The sequence below is a fragment of the Condylura cristata genome, unplaced genomic scaffold, assembly GCF_000260355.1.
Source record: "Condylura cristata isolate star-nosed mole 26May11 unplaced genomic scaffold, ConCri1.0 scaffold00005, whole genome shotgun sequence".
Taxonomy (NCBI): Eukaryota; Metazoa; Chordata; class Mammalia; order Eulipotyphla; family Talpidae; genus Condylura; species Condylura cristata.
The window spans coordinates 62,104,979-62,124,096 of record NW_004567106.1 but is presented as its reverse complement, the minus strand read 5'-3'; the positions used below and the strand labels follow the sequence as shown (position 1 = coordinate 62,124,096).

The window sequence follows — 19,118 nt, the reverse complement described above, 5'->3', positions numbered from 1 at the left end:
TCTAGTGTATCCACTTTAAAGTGTGACTTAAGAGAACCTATATTCTATTTGTAACTCATGACTAACTATATGATCTTCTGAGAAGAGAGCTATTGCAGGATTAAATCTTTCACATCTGAGGGCCTGGGCTTCTGAGGTACATTCCTGCTTCAAATGGCTATGCTTTCTTCTCCTTTTATCTGGGTATCTTTGATAGTTGATAAATTTGGCATCAAATATCGCTCACGGTTTGTCATTCAGATCATCGTTTCTGATGCAGCTTACTCGCTCCTGGTTTGAAAGGCTTGAGGGTGGGTGTCACCTTCCTCTGGGCAGGAATCCGATCACTTAGCTTCTAAATCTGAGTAGTTGCTAGGAGCTTTCTAGCATCTGGTCCAATGATGGATGAATGAAAGTCTTACTCATAGGAGGTTGATTTTTAAGCCAGAAAGATACTATATGATTAAATTATAGCCATACCCATAAAGCAGGCAGGACATCATGTCAAATGGTTAATCATGTCTGACTTCCCAGCAGTCAAAATTATGAGTTTGCTTTTTATTGTTCGGTCCCAAGTTAAATAAGGGTTTGCTGTGTGAGCTCTAGAGGGACGAGCAGACCATCCTTATTCACCAGAGGGGTCTTCCAGCCATGGCTCCAGGAGAGTCTCTTGTCTACAACAGTAACAGTAAGTAATTTGCTATATAATAAAAAAGAAGCGTGTAAAGCTGTACTACTCACATTCACATTGTTGGGAGTGAGAGTTTCTGATGCCGTTGTGTAGTTTTAGATCTGTAGGTAATCAAGGTTCTGCAGATTTTAAGTTGATACTTAGGTGTTAGAGCCATTCCTGTTTCTTGGCAGCAAACCTCTGATGAAAGGCACTGCCAGTGTGTTAACAGATTCTGGATTTGAGATCCAGAGTTCTCAGCTTTACTGTGGTCCCCTCACACTGGTGTTCAGATAGACTAAACTCTGTTTAAGCCAGCCAGGCCCAAGGAACCTGAAAGAAGAGGTCTGGTTCAGTGTGACCTCTGAGGCCTGATTCAGTGTGACCTCTGAGGCCTGATTCAGTGTGACCTCTCTTTCAGGAAGATCCAGCTCTTAAGCCAACTCCATCCAGGAATCAAAGAGACTTGCCCACCTCTACCTGGTACACTGTTGCTGTCTATTGACTCGTGTGTTGGGTGCATTCTCTCCTCTCCATCCTTCCTTTGTAGAGACTTTCCCTTTTGTTCAGACTGTAACTTATCGCTAGTTATTCCCATCTTATTTCCCATCTTATTTCTCATGGCTTTGGCCTGGTAACTTGGAGACTCTATACAAAGGCTGAAGCCTTGTTAACAGCCCCTTCCTTACAAGTGTGGAGAAAAACGGATGGTCATGAAATACACTTCCATGCAGTGGCTGTTGTTGAGGGTAAAAAAGAAAAATCTTTAGACTTTTCCCAATTTTTTTCAGGAGTCACAGCTTACTGAAAGATTGAGCTTTAAAACCATCCTGTGAATTTTGTCAATTATACCTCAGTAAAGCTGAACAAAATCAGTGCATGAGGCAATGATTTCTTTTGTTCGAATTTATTTTGAACACTGCTGTTTTTTCTTTCATGATTGGGTCAGTAGGTGTCTTTAGTTGAGCATGAGATGAATGGGGAACTTTCGTTTAAGGATTTGTGAATGGGCGTTACGTATCTCGAACCACTAGAATTCTATTTACTGGGCAGCAGTGTTCCTCCCCTCTGTGAGGCCTTGCAGGAAGGAGAGAGCCAAGGCCAGAGCTGTGCAGGCTGCCTAGGGGGGGTAAGTGCAATCCCGCCCTTGCTGGCATTTCCCTGGCTCCCTAGTTTTTTTTAATTAATATCAGATACATCTGCCCATGATGTAATTCCCCTGCACCCCTCTTATTTTGTTTACATTTTTTATTATATATATATAAATATATATGTATGTATGTATGTATTTACATCATTTTCCTTTTGTACATTTTTTCATCATTTTTTCATCCCCATGGTCTTCCCACCACCAACTCACCCGTGTGCCATCACTGTTCCCACCCCGTTCTGATCCCACCCCCCCCCACATCCATAAAATGTCCCTGGTATATAGTTGTTTATTGTTTTCATTTTTACTCTATTATGTTTGTTTGTCTCTCTCTCTCTCTTCCCTCCCCCCCGCTGATCCCTTACGCTCACGCAGTGAGTGAAATCATCCGTTATTTTTCCTTTTCTTTCTGGCTTATTTCATTAAGCATCATCCCTTCCAGCCCCCTGCACTCCTCTTAAAGCACCACTAGTAGGGTGAGAACGCCTGTTACTTTTTGTCCTCCGTCATTTCTCAATAGAAAATGGGAGAGTGTGCGACCAGGTTAGCAGCAGTGGTCCAAACCACCTATCCTACCCATGTGAACCTGCCAGGTGGCGCTCAGTTCAGGAAAGAGCCCACCGAATGCTCTAAGCCACCAAGGGCACGCGGAGGCCCCAGCTCTTGTCCAGTAGCTGCACACCCACCTGTGGTACCAAGTCAGACGGGGGCACCACTGCTGGTGGCATGCAGTACCCGCCCCCAGGCAACCAGGTCCCACTGTCACACACTCATTTCCAAGTGTTCTGTCTCGTGTGCTTGCGGCTTACGGCATTTCCTCTGGCTCAACTATAGAAGAGCTGGAAAGTGAATAATGGGGGAAATGTTATGGAACATGAAGTACCTCACATATGCATGTTCGAGGGAACTTAGATCTTACTCCACCACATACCCCCTAAGTTTACGAAGAACCCCCAGAGGTGCTATGACTTCATGAATTAATAGCCTTACTGGAATTGAGGTTTCACCTCACTTTAAAGAATTCTCTGAGCCAACAGGGAACTGGGAGCCTCACTTGCTCCCTGTGGAATGTGCTGGATGATCTCTGGATTTTTTTTTTTTTCCCAGCTTGTATGTGAAATAGATGGCAAGAATAGAGATAGTCTGGCCAAGTGGCCCCCAAAGTGTGAAAAGTAAACCTAGATTTAAATTGAACAAACACAAGTTGCTACAAAGGAAAGGAATTCAGAAGTGCAGTAACTGTCTTCTTGTTGTCCAATTTATTTGTCAGATCAGTGACACGGAATGCCTTGGCGCAGTTAGTGTGGTTTAACCTGCACCTCTGTGTTAGACGAGAGCATTGAGATTTTATATCTCCATGGTAAAGCAAGATTACATATAAGTGCCTGGAAATGGTAGTATTATTCCCCACATTATGGAATAAGGAGATAGAGACATTTTAGGATAATTGTACCTTTAGCTAAACGAACTCCAAATGCTTGATACCCTGGCAGCTGTGGTCTAGACTTGAGACACACTACTTTTGCAAGAAATGACCCCATTTAGGGTTCCTGACACCAGTACCCTGAAGCTAGACTGGATAATAACATCTCTTCCTGCTCTAAGCTATGTAATCATAGCGTCCTTTTATTAAATATAGTCCTTTTAAGCAGTTTTTCCTCTTTCAATTATTAGTCTTAGCCTTCATTTCCTGACTTGCTAATGCTTCTGTGACATAGAACATTTATTTATTTTCTAGAACTCAGTCTTCTGGGACTCTGTTTTTAGTCACTTACTGGATTTGATTCAACATGTTCCTTCTTTTAGACTTGATGCATGTTTAGATTCTCTTCTGCCTTTCATGAGCATGCGGTGGCTGAAGCTCATGTCATTGGAAAAGATAACACTGCAGGTTGGACAACTCTGAACCCCTTACAGTTCATGGCATTTTTGGTTTAGCATTTATTTAATATTTCTTGTGTGCTGGGCATTGTGACAGATATTCTTTTTTAAATGGCTTTTGGGAGAGGTGCACAGAGTCTATGACACTGAACTGATGAGGTGATGTGTTTCAGGCACCTTTCATGTTGAAATCTCACATTGAAATATGTTGCTTTGTAACAGGAAGCTAGTAAATTATAATGGAATCACAACAGGCCTGATTTTTAAAATCTTTGACAACACATCTGGTGCTGTCATTCCCCCAACAGAACACAAGTCCAACATCCAGTACCACTGTGTATTAGCTGGGCATCCTCAGGTCTGCCTGGATCCAACACACTTCAACAGATTCAGAATCTTCTGTGACTGTTGGTTCTGTTTTTACAAGAGCTGTGGAAAAAGAGAGAACTTAGGTACCTGTTTTATGCCTTTCCTCCATAGTTAGAGAAATAATGAATTGAAGTTCCCAATTTTCTGTCTCAATGGGATCTGACTCATTACTTTACGTATGTATGAGTCACTCCTGATGCCTTCCTACTTTATTAAACCTTTATGATGCAAGCCAGCTTATCATGCAAGCGAGTCTCTAGCCGAACCTTACAAAACGTGCAAGCATTTGCTGAACACAAATTTATTAGTAAGCAGGTACAAATGTTTCCTATAGCCTGTTCTGTGAAATTTATCAATGTTACAGTTCTCTCAAATATAGTTTCTCAAATGCAGAGACAGGTGCTCAGAATTGGCTTCAGAAAATCAGCTTTTGACCAGTGGTTCTCAACTGGGGTCAGCCCTGCCTTTCAGGGGACATGTGGCAACATCCAGAAACATTTTTGTTGTCATAGCCCAGAGATATTGCTGAACACCCTGCAGAACACCGGACATTTCTGTGGCAAGGAATTGTCTTCTCCAGAACGTTGTAGGTCCAGAGTTAGAATCTCTGTCTTAAACCAGTGGCTGATACTGAACTGTTAATGGATTAAGAAATGAGGTGAACACTCATTAGATTCAGCTTCAAATAATTTATATCATTGACTGAGAAGAGGGACCAGGTAAGTTACAATGTCTACATAATACAAGACAAATTCAAAGCAGCTGTTGGAGAAACGCTGAAAAGTTTTGTTAGGTGTCCAAATGGGAAAGGCAGCTGGAGGGTGGCTTGGCAAATGCTCCATGAGGAAAGTAAGGACTGGTCAGGGGGGTGGGGGGTGGGGGGGTCTCTGTGGGGTCAGTGTAGAAGGAGATAGGGCTGGCGCATCGCCACGTGGTGATTTAGCATCCCACTTCCCTGACTCCACACCAAGTGGGTTTCCTAGTGCTCGTAAGTTTTAATGTTAAGTTTTAATGTGAAGTGGAAAACTTGGAGAAGCAATTCCAGGGTCATGTCTTCCTTTTTAAAGCTGTAGAAAATAGCATGTGTACAATTGTTTATGATTTCCTGTAGGGCTTCGTTTTGGTTTTATCTTGATCTTTACAAGAGAACTTATTACAAATTTAGAGCAAAGCACATCCGGTTCACATTCCATTCTAAATGTAGGTACTGAACAACCTCGTGGCTTCATTCATTGTTGACTCTTTTAATTTCAAAGACCACTACCTTTACCTCTGCATTCTTTTTGCATGAGAATAAGCAGATGTCATAGTACCAGGGGACACCCTCAACATATTCAACAGGCCATTTCCAGTGTGTTACTACTATAAAAAAAAGCAAAAAACATTCTTCAAGTTGTTCTTGGGAATCTAAAACAAAGGGTAACAAATGGACTTCATCAAATCCTGGTGCCTCAGACGTGAGTTCCAGACTCTGGATTTTGAAGTCTATTTCTTGGCCTATATTTAGATTTGGTTCACAGACACAAGTATAATTTTACATTTCGTGGCAGAGTTTGCTCTTCTGCTCCTACTTCTAGTAGTCATAGTAAAATAGGCAAAAGTTGATATCAGGTTGGGTATTATTTAAAACTACCTAGATGCGTTACCCTTTTGAAGGTCATTTTCTGGTGTGATTTGAAAAATAGTGCTTTAAGCATAATTCTTTGTTTATTTTATTTTTATTTTTTTTTTTAAAGATTTATTTATTTATTCATACAGAACTGGGGTACAGGCCAGAGGCTCAGGGGCGGTGAGAGGCTTCACCAGAGACAGAGTGGGGAGCAGAACAGGCAGATCGACGAAGTACACTGCTGAGGGGAGCAGCGGGCGGGTCAGGAGAGGTCTGGCTCGCCATGTGGTCTCCTCCCGGGCAGGCGGCAGGCGGGAATCGAACTCATGCAGAAGTGGCTTCAGATTCTCAGTGCTGTGCTTTAACCCGCTGCGCCACCAGGGAGGGCCAATTCTTTGTTTATTAATGCCACTTGATAAAGTTTCAGTGAGCCCTATGTAACTTCTAATTTATAACAAAAGGCTAGTATTCAGCTAGTTGAATCCATGGCTACTTTAACTATTTTGTTACAGCTAATTGATATTCACAGTGATCATGTTCTACTACTTCTAAATGTAATAGTGCCTTATACATTTGTGGTTCAACCCCCTTGTATATTTAATTCTCTTTATGTCAGCAAATAATTTTATTAGGTTCTTGTATATTGAACCTTATATGTAGTTCTTACAAGGAATTAAGCTCTTTTCCCTGCGCTTACTTGTTTATATGTTTTATAAGATAGATTGATGGGTTTTGCCTACCACATATTCCTATCATTGTGAGTAAATCTTTCCCAGTTCCTTATATGTATCTTCCAGATTTGTTACCAGATTTAGAATAATAGGAAATGTAGGTAGAAGGATTTCCTGTTTATGTGAATTTAGAGTTCTTTTCTCATAGTACTGTCACATGGAAAATGGAGCGGGTTCCTGTTTTGTTTTCTACCTTGACTTATTAGAATTCAACACTATCTTTTTAAGGCACTCTGTCATTTAAGATGTACAAGCTTCTCACAGTATAGAATCTTTCTTTAACATGCCTTGTACTGATTTGATGATGCATGAAGCAGTGACATCACCTTGAGCGAAGTGATTGTGATGTCACTCAGTTCTGAAGGCCATATCCCCTAGGCCAGATCTCAGTCCCCAGAGCAACCAGACCAAAGAGGACTGAGCTACTATGCCAAGAAGTTTTGTTCGCTATGAACATTTACCCAGGAACATAGGCGAGAAGGTAAAGTTTCCACCTGTACCAGGTCCCATGTCCATAATCCCAGCTCTCTCTGTCAGCCTTATCTCTTGTCTTACCTTCAAGTCTCTTCTGAAAAGAAACCAGCCTTTAAGGAGTTAAACACATATATAATTCATTTTGAATCTAGCTACCAGCACTGAGTTAAAACAAAATATCGGGAGTGGGGAAACATCAAAGTGTTTGTTGGGTTTCTTAGAGAAAACTTGATTTCCTTATTTTCTTTGTTTCTCTTGCATATGGGATGCTCTAATTTTCCATCATGATCCATTGAAGCACTTTCATCTTTTCAAATCTGCTCATGCCATTCGATCCACATCTAACAGGATCTGGGAAGGATAGTGAACAGAAGACAAGGGAAACTTTTATATTCATATTTCCCCCCCCTCCCCCCCCAAAAAAGAACCTGAGTCTGCCCTCACAACAGCTAATGTTGTAATGACCTTTGTTTTCACTTGTTCTCTTAAAATGGTTCTGCATCAGTTATACATGGACGTTGTATTTCCTTGCACTCAGTTCACTGCCTTTTCTTAAGTTGCATGTGACTCTCCATCCCCGGCAGCTATTAGCTTGGTCAGTGTATGGCCGGCGTCTTTAAGTTTCTGGATTCATATTGTGTGACTTTCCCTCCCAGCATCATATTAACCGTTCTGCAGCAATGTGGCATTAAAGGACTATGGCCATGTTTCCTGCTTTGTTACTCTCCCCAGTGGATGTCAGACTATTGATTCTGTTGGCCGCCTAGGGAAAGATTTGTGATGTTAGCCTGGTGTTGGCGGTCTTAGGTCTTTGGTAGCCAGCCTCTCCCAAGTGTGCACATCAGACCTTTTGGCGTGTTGCTGTGAAAGTTTTCAATGATCGTACCTTAGGAAAGTGAATGAGGAGATCTCTATCTTGAGTTTGTCATCAGCTACTCAAAATAGTGACCTCAGTAGACTCAAAAAATATATTTGTAATATTAAATTCTCTCACTGTTTCCTAAATAGCCCTAATAGAATATCCATTACATTTTCTTTGCATTAAAAAAAAAATCTCACTGTGCAATTACATGTGAACAAAAGAAACATTATTCAGTGCAAGTGTTTTAAGAACCATAGTGGGAAATCTCAGACATTGAATAAAAAGAGAAAATCAAGTTCTAATGCATTAAGAATTTAGTCGGTAAAATAATTTCCATGTTATAAATAAAATTCAATTTGTTAAAACAAAGTTTTTTTGGTCCCTAATATGGCTGAAATACTTTCTCTCTTGCTTTTGTATCTTGTTATGTTTTCTTCTCTTGGTCAAGAATAAAAGTATGTGTTTAAAAATACTTTTCTGATTATAGGAGTAATGACTGTTCATTATAGAAAAATGGGAAAATAAGAATAGACCAAATTAAAAATAAAAAATCCCGCCACATTGTTACCCACTGGAATCTTAGCATTCATGGCATGTTTCCACGTGGGTGGAAAGCTCTCCACCACCCTGTTTCTCCCTTCTGCTTCCTCACCCCTAAATTTCTTACAAAGAACTAGGAACTTACAACAACTCTCTGCCTAGTAGTTTCAGTTTTTAAATTCTCACCCCATTAAATAGTGCTTTTACATGGCTTTTAACATTAAATTATTATGATTTGACTATAATCTTTATATCAAGATTGCTAGACCATCTTATGTAAACAAACCTGTCACTGCTCATGTTCACAAACCACTCTTGCTGTATTTGTTGTTGTTTTAAAATAATTCTTGCTGCATTTTCTTAGCTATTGGTCCTTGTGTGCATTTCTTGATATTTCCTGTAATTAAGTGCTTGGATGTAACATTGGCTAAATGATGAGCAGATTCACGAGTAAAGATGTGCACACACATATGTTCCTATCTTTATATGTAGTAACTTCCATGTGCTTGCTTTATATCCATTTTGAAATTTAGTTAATTTCATTCTTTGTGACATGTAGTTCTATGAGTTTTGGCAAATGTACCCCATTATGTAACCACCACCATAATAAGGATACAAAATAGTTTCTTCACCCTGAAAAATTTCCTTTGTCCCTTGACTGAGTCCAAAGTATATATGCTTTTAATTTGAAATATATAAAGAAACAAACGTAATCAGAAACTACCCACATGCATTCTACCCCGGCATAACCTCTGTTGACATTTTGTTGAATAGCCTTCTGGTCTTTTTTTTTTTTCCCCTCTCTACAAGAGAAGAGAAAATACTGCCCTTTCTGTTTATGGTCATTTCTTTAAAATATGTTGACTATATTTTTATTTAGTCATTACATTGGCTTTTGTTTCTTTGCAATTCAAAACAGCCTTGTTATGACCATGTTTGCATTTTGCCATAAATTGCCAAAATATTTTTCTGATTACAGAAATAACAATTTTCTATTATAAAAATTTGAAAATAGCAAACATCCAAATAAGATAATCACTTAAACCCTAAAAGAGGAGTATTTAGATCTCAGAACATTTTTAAGGCTTTACATTTTGTCAAATTGACTTAAGGGATTGGCATACCAGTTTACTTTCCCACCGGCAGTGTACAGAAGAATGTGTTTTCTCTTACCAATATTATAATTTCATATAATATCATTTCATATAATATCCGTATTTCAGTTTCATAAGTGAATATGGAACTGCATTTTTATTCTTTCACTTTATATAGGGTTGAGTTTTGTTTATGTGTTATTTGTGTCATTTGTGTTTTTTTCCTTTGATTCTTTTTTGGTCCGGAGGGAGCGTATTTTTCAGATGTTCTGTATGTTAACAGCATTAATAGACACATTGCTAAAATTTCTTTTCCTTTGCTTATTTACTTATTAATTTGATTTAATGGTGTATTTAAATTATGGAGGCTCTCACAAGCCCATTCTTATTTATTATGTTGTGGGTCATGTATTCAATTTTAAAAGATATTTTCTTGTTAGCTCATATAATCATACATGTTTACGCATTATAGGTTTGTCAAATTTACTTTTGTGCATTTACTTTTTCTTTTATATTCCTTGTGGATTTGACTGTTCTCATATCAAGAGCCATAGACTGTACTTGTAGCTGAATTAATTTTTATCTAATCATAATATTGTATTTGTTTTTATTTATTCACATGCTTTAAAACAGCATGAACTTTTCACTGAAATCTCCTGTTTGAACTAACAGCATGGTGACATTTAACTGTGTCCCAAGTTAAGCAATTCTCTTTTTTTATTTTTTATTTATTTTTCACTTTGCTGCCTTTGGTTTGCATTTTATATAGATATTTACCCATCAGATTTCTCTGTGACATTAAGAAAAAACAGTACTGATATTGTTAAATAATTGTTTGTTTGTTTTCAACATGCTGCAGGACATGGAAGTCAAAGTAAGTAGCACTAGAGCCACCCATAATTGTGCAGATGGGTTCACATAAGCAGGTGACCTGGTAGACAGTCCCCTTACCTGGGTAGAGACAGGTGACACTTGATCACCTTGCAAAGAAACATATAATGTGTCTGGCACGAGGATGGGCATGCCAAAATATATCCTTGTTTTATCTCTTAAAATTCCTAGTCTGGTATATCTTCAGCATGCATTCAATAAAAATACGTTAAAACTTTTTCTAACATGGGTGATGGATCAGCACAGTGGTCATAATACAAGCACCTGTTTGGGAGAGGCTTTTTTTTTTTTTTTAAGATTTATTTATTTGTGCATACAGAACTGGGGTACAGGCCAGAGACTCGGGTGGTGAAAGACTTCACCAGAGACAGAGCGGGGAGCAGAACAGGCAGATCGACGAAGTACACTGCTGAGGGGAGCAGCGGGCGGGTGGAACTCATGCGGAAGTGGTTTCAGCTTCTTAGTGCAGTGCTCTAACCTGCTGCGCCACCAAGGAGGGCCTCGGCCTTTTTTTTTTAAACTGATCTTGAAATTATTTTTTTCAAGAATCAAAAATACCTGTTTTTTTAATTTTGTGAAAAAAAATTAGAAATGGGATAACTGAGTGCTTTTAAGCTGCTTTTATTCTTTTCATTATTACTATTTTTATCTTAATTACTCAGATGCACAGATATGGTAGTTTTCACCCATTCCCTCTAAAAACAGTTACCTCATTATAAAAGGTTGAATAATGCATCTGTTTTTGTGCCGGTTTTTGTAATTCTTGGATTTTCAAAACATAAGACTTAGGTCCAAAAAGATATGTAGGCCTTTTTGTGTCATGCAAGATAAGAAGATCATGTCTTATGCCTAGAATAAATTCAAAGTTTTATTGTACAAAATATTAATCCTTGAAATTACTCCTCAAAAGAGAAGTTAAATAAAACTGTCTATGCTATATTCTGACATTTCCAAGTAAGTTTGGACAAAGTAGGACACAGCTGTTACAGTAATTTAAAAAAAAACAACAACATTGTAGACTCATTCTTTACATTTAAATGCAGCAATCATCCTCTTATTAATGCTTTTCTGTGGCAGAGACCTAATAGTTGACAAAAATCTTGCGCTTTGTATACTTGTTTCTAATGCAATTTATACTTGACTTTTGCTTTGCTGTTGCTGCTTTTTCTTGATATAGTATGTTGTTCATTTCCCTTTTTAGGCGAGGCAGCTGGAAGAGAAGGATCGAGTGATCAAGAAGCAGGATGCATTCTACAAAGAGCAGCTGGCTAGACTGGAGGAGCGGGTATGACTATTTCTTATCACTGATTCTCTTACCACATCTGCAGTTTCTCCACATATTTATTTTAAAACCAGCACATTCTAACTGTGACTGTTTTTCCTAGCTAAAAAGTGGCCAGAAAGAATAGTCACCACAGAGGGAGATCATTCTCTGGGACTTCTACTCTGACAGTTTGGGGATGATCTAGTCTTGCTTCATTGGGGCACTTCACTACTCAAAGTCTCCCCAAAGAGGTTGCCTAACATGCTTACAAACCACACTGCCTCTAGAGTAAACACGGGAATGCGCCTCTTAACTGGCCCCAGTGGCGATTAAACTTGATCATGTTCTCAGGAATGGTACTTTTTGAAAGGCCATGTTACCCTTGAAACCTTTGTTGCTTTGTGGCTGAAAATGTACTTTTTTTTTTCTTCAAGATTTATTTATTTATGCATACAAGAACTGGGGTGTAGATGAGAGGTGCAGAAGGGGCGGGAGTGTGTGAGAGAGAGGATTCACCAGAGACGGTGTGGGGGAGCAGAAAAGGTAGATCTAGTGAAAGTACATTGCTGAGAGGAGCAGTGGGTGAGACAGGAGAGGTCTGCTGCGCCATGTGAGTCAGCTCCCTGGCTAGGGATGGAACTCATGCTGCAGAGTCTGGAACTCAGCTGCAGAGTCTGCTGAGATGTAATCCCTGTGCCACCAGGGAGGCCATAAAGATGTACTCTCTTGAGAGTAGACAGTGAAGAGCAGGTTTTAAGAATGGTTGCTGAGAAGACTAAAGGCAGTACCTCTGGTCCCATTGGACCCAGGATTTTTTTTAAATAATATAATAGTTTTTACATCATTTTGTGCCTTTTCCCATCTCAGTTGTAATCCCCATGGGCTTCCCATCACCAAATAACCCGTGTGCCATCACCGTAGTCCAGTGCACTTCCCTCCCTCCACCATTTTTGATCCCATTCCCCATTCTGAACCCAGGGTTTAGTTTGACAGATACAAAGGAGAAAATTGACTGATATAAAAGGAGGCCTAAGAAGGTGAGTTTAGACACCTACTCTGTGCCCTTGTTCTGTAAAGTAAATTTGTATGGAATAATTTCACGCTTTATCCCTGAGGTTACAAAACTTTTTCTGTTTGAGAACCTCCCCAGTTTGATTTGTTTAGGATAGGATGTTCAGTAAGAAAATAGGTAAAATAAGAAATAAATTATTAAGCCCCATACAGCATTGTTATTTAGATGTTAATGTGTTCCCCCATCTCTAGATTTCTCCAAACCAGGAGCTTTTAAATATTGGGACCATTTGTTCAGCTTGTTTCTGCTTAACCACAATATCATCAGGCCTGGATTAGTGCAGAGATAGACCAGTGAAGAGTATGGTTGTTATGGGGCTGTTATGGGGAGGGAGAAACACAGGAAGAAACAATGAGTTTTGGCAAGGAACTGGAGAAAAGGGAACCCTTGCTCATAGGCGAAAGACAGTTGGTACAGCCTCTATGGAAAACAGTGTGGCATTTCCACAAAATGATTAAAATGATATACCATATAGTTTTCCAAAGAAAACAAAAACACTAACCTGAAAAAGTATGCTACCCCATATTCATTTCATGACCTTGCCATCTGGTTATCTCATCAACATAATCTCTTATAGTTTCTGGTTCTTTATGAAGTGGGGATAATGCTCAGTTCCTTGTTTACCTTCCTGAATTATTGGGGGAGGGGGTAGGGGTAGATAACATGATGTATTTAAAAGCCCACTGGAAAATTGAAGAGTTTAAGAAATGGAAGCAGCTGTCTTTAAAGTCTAGCTACTTGCCACTACATGCAAGATACTAATTTTTTCTTAAAAATAGTATTACTTAACTTCCTGGTATCTTCTATAAAGTCTTGGGTCTGTTTATACTGCCCTTTCTGAAGAACCAAAGATGTATTTTGTCCAGTCAGAGTTCATCTAGGAATAGCTGTGAGACATTTAGGTTTCTAATGTTAAAGCATTTTCTAGACTTAATGCAAAAGATTGTAAAAAAGTGTTTCTCTTATACTGCGATGACAGTGAAAGCATCAGACCATTTCTAGGACTTCTCTACCACTGTTTTAGAAAATGTAAAAATACTAAACTGAACAGATATAATGTAAGAAAAAGAACAATTATAACATGATACCTTGTAGAATTCATCTACAGTGCTATGAAGCCTATGTTGCCCGTGTTTCAAAAGTTGGTACAGACACATAAATCCTTCTCTCTTTTAACCAAATGAAATGATGAAACCATCAACTAGGCACCTGGTGGTATTTCATGAAAAGAAAGAAGGCATCAAGGAGTCTTCCACAGAATCATTTCAAGAACAATCCCTAAGATCCCCTCACCAAGTGTCTGCCCATCAATTGGAATAACAAAGACAGAACTTCTATGCGCACTCCTTGGTGACTTGTTATTACTTGAACCATGTCGTTTCTTGAACTTGTTGCAAATTTCTGTTAAGATGTTGAGATCCACCTCCTCGTACACATATTCAGTTCTGTGCTGCATTTTGGTCTCCCTCCTCAGTCTGTTTCAGTAAACTATCAGGTATTTCTATATGTGAATTGATTGTCCTCTTCCCAGGGATTTATTGTGGCTAGTCTCAGGAGGTTGGGATAATTTTTGGCTTTCCCTCGCTCCTGGACATCAATTTTACCTTTCTAGGACCACTATTCCAAAACAACACACTTTACTGACAAAGGTCCAAGCCATTGGGAGTGCCTTTCAGGTCCTTACTTCACTATAAATGTTGCCAGCTTTTCAACCTTGACATAGATGCAAAGTAAATGTTTCTATTTTAAGATGGTGTATTAGGTGTGTGGCCTCACTGAAAGAGACTTGAATAGTAATTCCTGCTTGTTGATGGAAGAGAATTGGAGAGTGTAATTCCTGGCTGGTGATTTGATGAGAGGAAGCCTGGGGCAGCTTTTAGAAAGAAGGTTCTAAGGTTTTTAAGTAGTCTTGTCGTCCCCCCTTCCCTCAGGGAATTCTCCCTAATGTCTCTCCTGATGATGCCACATATTACTTATGATAGTTATCACTACCTCTCTGTGCTGCTCTTTTAAACCCTTTGAGACTGAAGGTCACTTTTTTATTTCTGTACTTTCTACAGAAATCAATGAATCCTACATTAATTAAGCTTCTACCATAAAGTTATATCCAAACAAGAATGAATAGTTTTGAAATATCCACAAATTAGCGTTCGCTGATCATTCCAGTGAAGGGTTTTAAATCTATCCCTGAGAGAAGCTTGACTTTGAATATCTTGAAGTTTCTAGCCTCATAACAGTTATGTTTATTGAACATTTTTGTTGTGTAAGGCACTTTATATGGATTAATTTGTTTTATCCTCACAACCCTATGAGGCTGTCAGCCCTGTTTAGATAAAAAGCCTAAGGCTTAAAGTAATTTGCCCAAGAATATACAGCCAAAACCTGATCTGGGCTTGAGCCAGATTCAACACCTGAGCTTTTAGCCATTACCCAGCACTATCTTTAATATCTGCATTTAAGACATTAAATCCTACTGATTGTTTTGTTAGTTCTTTCTGTGTTAAGTTTGCTGTTAGTTCTTTCTGTGTTAAGTTTGCTCTTTTTGGCTTCCAGTATAACTTTTCACATTCTGATGCTACAATATGATTGATGTTTCCTCATAATCTGAAAGTGAGAAGCATCCAAAATGCATAATTTTCTCCTCAGGACTTGGCACTTTCTGGGAAAATTTGACCAAAAGGGAATAAATAAGGTCTCATTACCTAGCAAATACTGCATACCCCTAAGAGTTACTTTAATATCTATTTGTGCTTCTTTTATTTTGAAGAAATTCATAGTCATTCAAACATTTTACAAGTGTTTCTGAACCGTTCGCTCATGTATCCATCATTCATGTTTATGTTATTGGTACAGGATGGTCATTTTATTCCATCTCTAGAAAGCAAACATACTTGATATACTAATAGTTTTCATTAGAATCTGGATTGCCTGCATGTTTCCAGGAAAATTTATTTTTCAGTAACCTCTGAACCCTAGAGGAGGGAGGGTAGAGGAAGCTCTGCCCTAGTGTGAGAAGATAGCGTCCAGTTTCTCCCAGGGGCCTTCCAAGAGCAAGGGCCCCTTTCTCCTCAGGAGACATGGAGTTCTTTGATGATTAGTGTGTCTTGCATGTCTAACTTCTCAATTATGAACTTGAATCGATTTGCTCGACTGAATCCACTTTGCTCTTGGCATTCTTAAGAATGGCGGGGTCTGGCACAGCATGAAGAGAGCGCTAAAAGCCCTGGTGGCTTGAGGAACTGAGGGAGATCAGAGAGCTTAGTTAGATGCAGTTACAATGTTCAGATCAACAGGGTAGGGAATGTGCATTACTTTTAGTTTCCAGGCGCCTCTGGATTTCAGTAGCTATTTGCATACACACTGCAGTCAATCTGTACAATTAAGAGGAAGGAATTGTGCAAGCTGGGCAAAAGAGTAATGTAGAGAGAATGGTGAAAAATAAATTGTCATTAAGAAGAAAAGTACTTTACCAGTTCATCACCTGTGGGGAGAGTGGCTAATTAAATTTTAAGGTCAGGCTTACATCAAATGAGCAAGTTTAAAAAGCCTTTTACTTAGAGTAGGTTCCGTATCTTCTCTTACATCATAGTATCGGACTCATCTGTGTGATTAATTGGCTTTTTTGATGGCTTGACTTCTTTGTCGGTTAGTACGTCCGTTTCTGTATTCCTCTGTGCAAAGCTTGGGGAAAACTAATGCCAACACTGATAATAAAGAGAAATGACAACAGAACAGATTATTGGCAGCTCAGCATGCTCCTTATGAAAGAAATTACAATGCATTTTTACTTCCAGATTAAGTCTGTCATTGTAAAAATATTTCATTGAATGACCTGGGTCAGCTTCTTCAAGGGGTTAATAGATAGAATCACAGTTGGAACACTCAGATCTGAGATACTGACACATAAACAATTCTTTTTGAGGCTCAGGAAATAAAATAGTAAACAAAATAATGGAATTAAAAAATAAAGCTTTGCTAGTCCTCCCCTCCCCTTTAAGTGCTTTCTAAACTGTTGCCATTAATTGCAGGAAAACTGGACACAGTCATTAAAAGCACAAATTTAGGGTATCAGTAGATAATGCCTTGATAGCTTATGCTCGCTTGCGTTTGTCAACCTAGAGGGAGATTATTCCTTTGCCACATGGAATTTTGGATTGGCTTCCTTGTACAGCTTGAAGTCAGGACAGCTTCCCCGTGGTTATCAGAGCTGCAGGAACCACGAGGGTCCAGAAGTCTGGATGTAGAAGACAATAGAAGCGGCATCACTTTTAATTGTATGCTATTGCAAATGACAGAGGTTTCAGAAAAGTGGTTTGCGGCGTGTGCCTTGAGTTGCTCTCAATTTTTTATCATTAACAAGTAATGATAGTTCAAATAAACGTTAATTGTTAGGTAGAAAAATTAATAAGGCCTGGTATCACCCTTTCTTTTGTCATTGTACTAGACACAGTTATTTTTAACTGAGCTGCAGAGACTGTACTCTTCTTCGCTCTTACCTGTTTCCTGAAAGGAATTTTATTGTGGCAGATACTGCAAAAGTAGCAAACAGGGTGGGCTTTTTTTTCCCCCTTCTATTTTCTTTTCTGGGGGGAAAAAATCAATGCAGTGTAGTAGATAGAAGGGTCTTATCCTTAATTCATTATTCAACAAGTCCTCCAAACGCACTAGCTTTTCTATTAACCTCTTTGAATTTTCTAATGGGAAATGTGGTTTGAGTAACCTCAAAATGTTTGTTTTGGGTTTTTTTTTTCAATCTAGCTTTAGTGTGAGGAGACTTCCTTTTTGTGTGTGTGGGGTGAACCGTTAAAAGTGCAACCCTCTGAATGATCCCTTTAAGTGGAGCCATTTTTTCTGTGCCTAACTTTAGAGGAAAGATTTGCAAATCATGGAATCAGCACTTAATTTGGGGCTCTATTTACCATGTAGGCTGTCAAGAAGTATTAACCTTAAGGTAAGATGAGAGGACATGGAACACAAAAGCTGTGAGTGGATGGCACACAGTACACCAGGTATTAAATAGCATTATCCATCCTGCTTGCTACAGTAAATAGGATTTCACTATTATGATGTGTCAGGGCTTTCAGTGAAATCAAATTTACAAGACACTAAACTGCCATCCTTTCTGCTGAGCGGCTTTATTCTGGGATCTTGCTTTCATATTAATCCTGTTGGTAGGAAATTCTTGTACCAATTGTGCATGGAAATTATAATTTAATGATCTCTTCCTTTTCACTATTCAGAGCTTAGAATGGACCACTGTGCTTTGCAATGATAGCCCCAGGGCTCTGAGAAAGAGATAATGTACAGTTGAGCTTTAAAGCCCAGTGCTGCCTTTTTGTGAGTGCTTGTAGTGGTTCTAAGTGCTAAGGTGCCCACAATATGGGCTGCAGACTTTCTCAACTCTTCACAGTTCCTGTGAAAGACTATACATTAAAATAATTAGCTTCTGTTTACCATGACAGCTTTTTTCAAAGTGCTTTGCCACTTGAATGTGTAAAGGCAAGGAAGGAAATGAACACAGCGTTATGAAATCCCAGGAAAAATGAACTCCCCCTTTAAAGATTCTGTTCCCTTTGTCTGGGGAGGCTCGGTTAGCTGTTGTATTTGAAGAACAATCCATACCCCTATCTGTTCTGTGGGAAATCCTCTTGTTCTTGCGAAGAATATTGCAGCCAAGAAATCATTCTGTATTTCCTCTTTATGTGATTGAAAGTGGGCTAAATCGCCTGAATTTTCCTTGTACCCTATTTTGTAATAAGTGATTGTTTTGCTTCTTGATGTCTTGTTTACTTATAAATTTTAAATATACTCCATTTAGGCAGAACAGCCTATGCTTTTTTCCCTATTTTACTGACTAAAAAAATTAAAATACATGAATATTAATTTTTTCAAAGGAAATTGCAGGCTGGTGTTAGAAAATGCTCTTCAATCTCAGTTTCATGTTCAGACCGTGAGCCAGCTGTGCCTCTCAGGGATTATGTTTCAACACATTAGCTCCAGTTAGAAAGATATATTTCGTCTTTCAAACATTTTGCAAATAGTATTAGCTCATAACATCATCAATTAAGAAGTGCCCACATCTGAACTTGGCATATAAAACAGCTTGGCACAGTGAGGTTGGTATTTAATGAAAGGAACCCAAATCCAGTTTGGCCACAAGATGAATATAAGATTTTGACCTTGGTCATTCTTACCAGATTTGGGGGACTAGAGAGAGTCCTTGGCGTTCACCATTCATTCAGAAATGCATTTCTTAGGCCCTCTAGGCAGCCAGCCACTGTCCAGATACTGTGATGAGCACTCATGGCACCTGCACCCCTTGGTATCTGGTCCAGTGGCTCTGTGGCAGCTGTGCTGAACTACTGTTCTCCAGAGCACATGTATCTGTAAGGCATAGCCAGTTCTTTTCATTCCTTAAAAAAACCTAAAGCTGGCCCTCCCTGGTGGCGCAGCGGGTTAAAGCACTGCACTAAGAAACTATGCCACTTCCGCATGAGTTCGATTCCTGCCTGCCCCGGAGGCGACCACATGG

The 19,118-nt window shown here is 39.1% G+C and overlaps 1 protein-coding gene across 3 annotated transcripts in view; it reads left to right on the top strand.

The window, feature by feature from the left end:
- The window catches only part of CHCHD3 (coiled-coil-helix-coiled-coil-helix domain containing 3), a 236,971-nt gene that overhangs the window by 139,316 nt on the left and 78,537 nt on the right, over positions 1-19,118 (top strand). For 2 of the 3 annotated variants that reach the window (XM_012721054.1, XM_012721052.1), the window contains exons 5-6: positions 10,219-10,233; positions 11,452-11,535. In XM_012721054.1, the coding sequence (XP_012576508.1) occupies positions 10,219-10,233; positions 11,452-11,535 (99 nt within the window). The remainder of the gene's footprint in view (positions 1-10,218; positions 10,234-11,451; positions 11,536-19,118) is intronic. The other variant, XM_012721053.1, reaches the window with a different exon arrangement.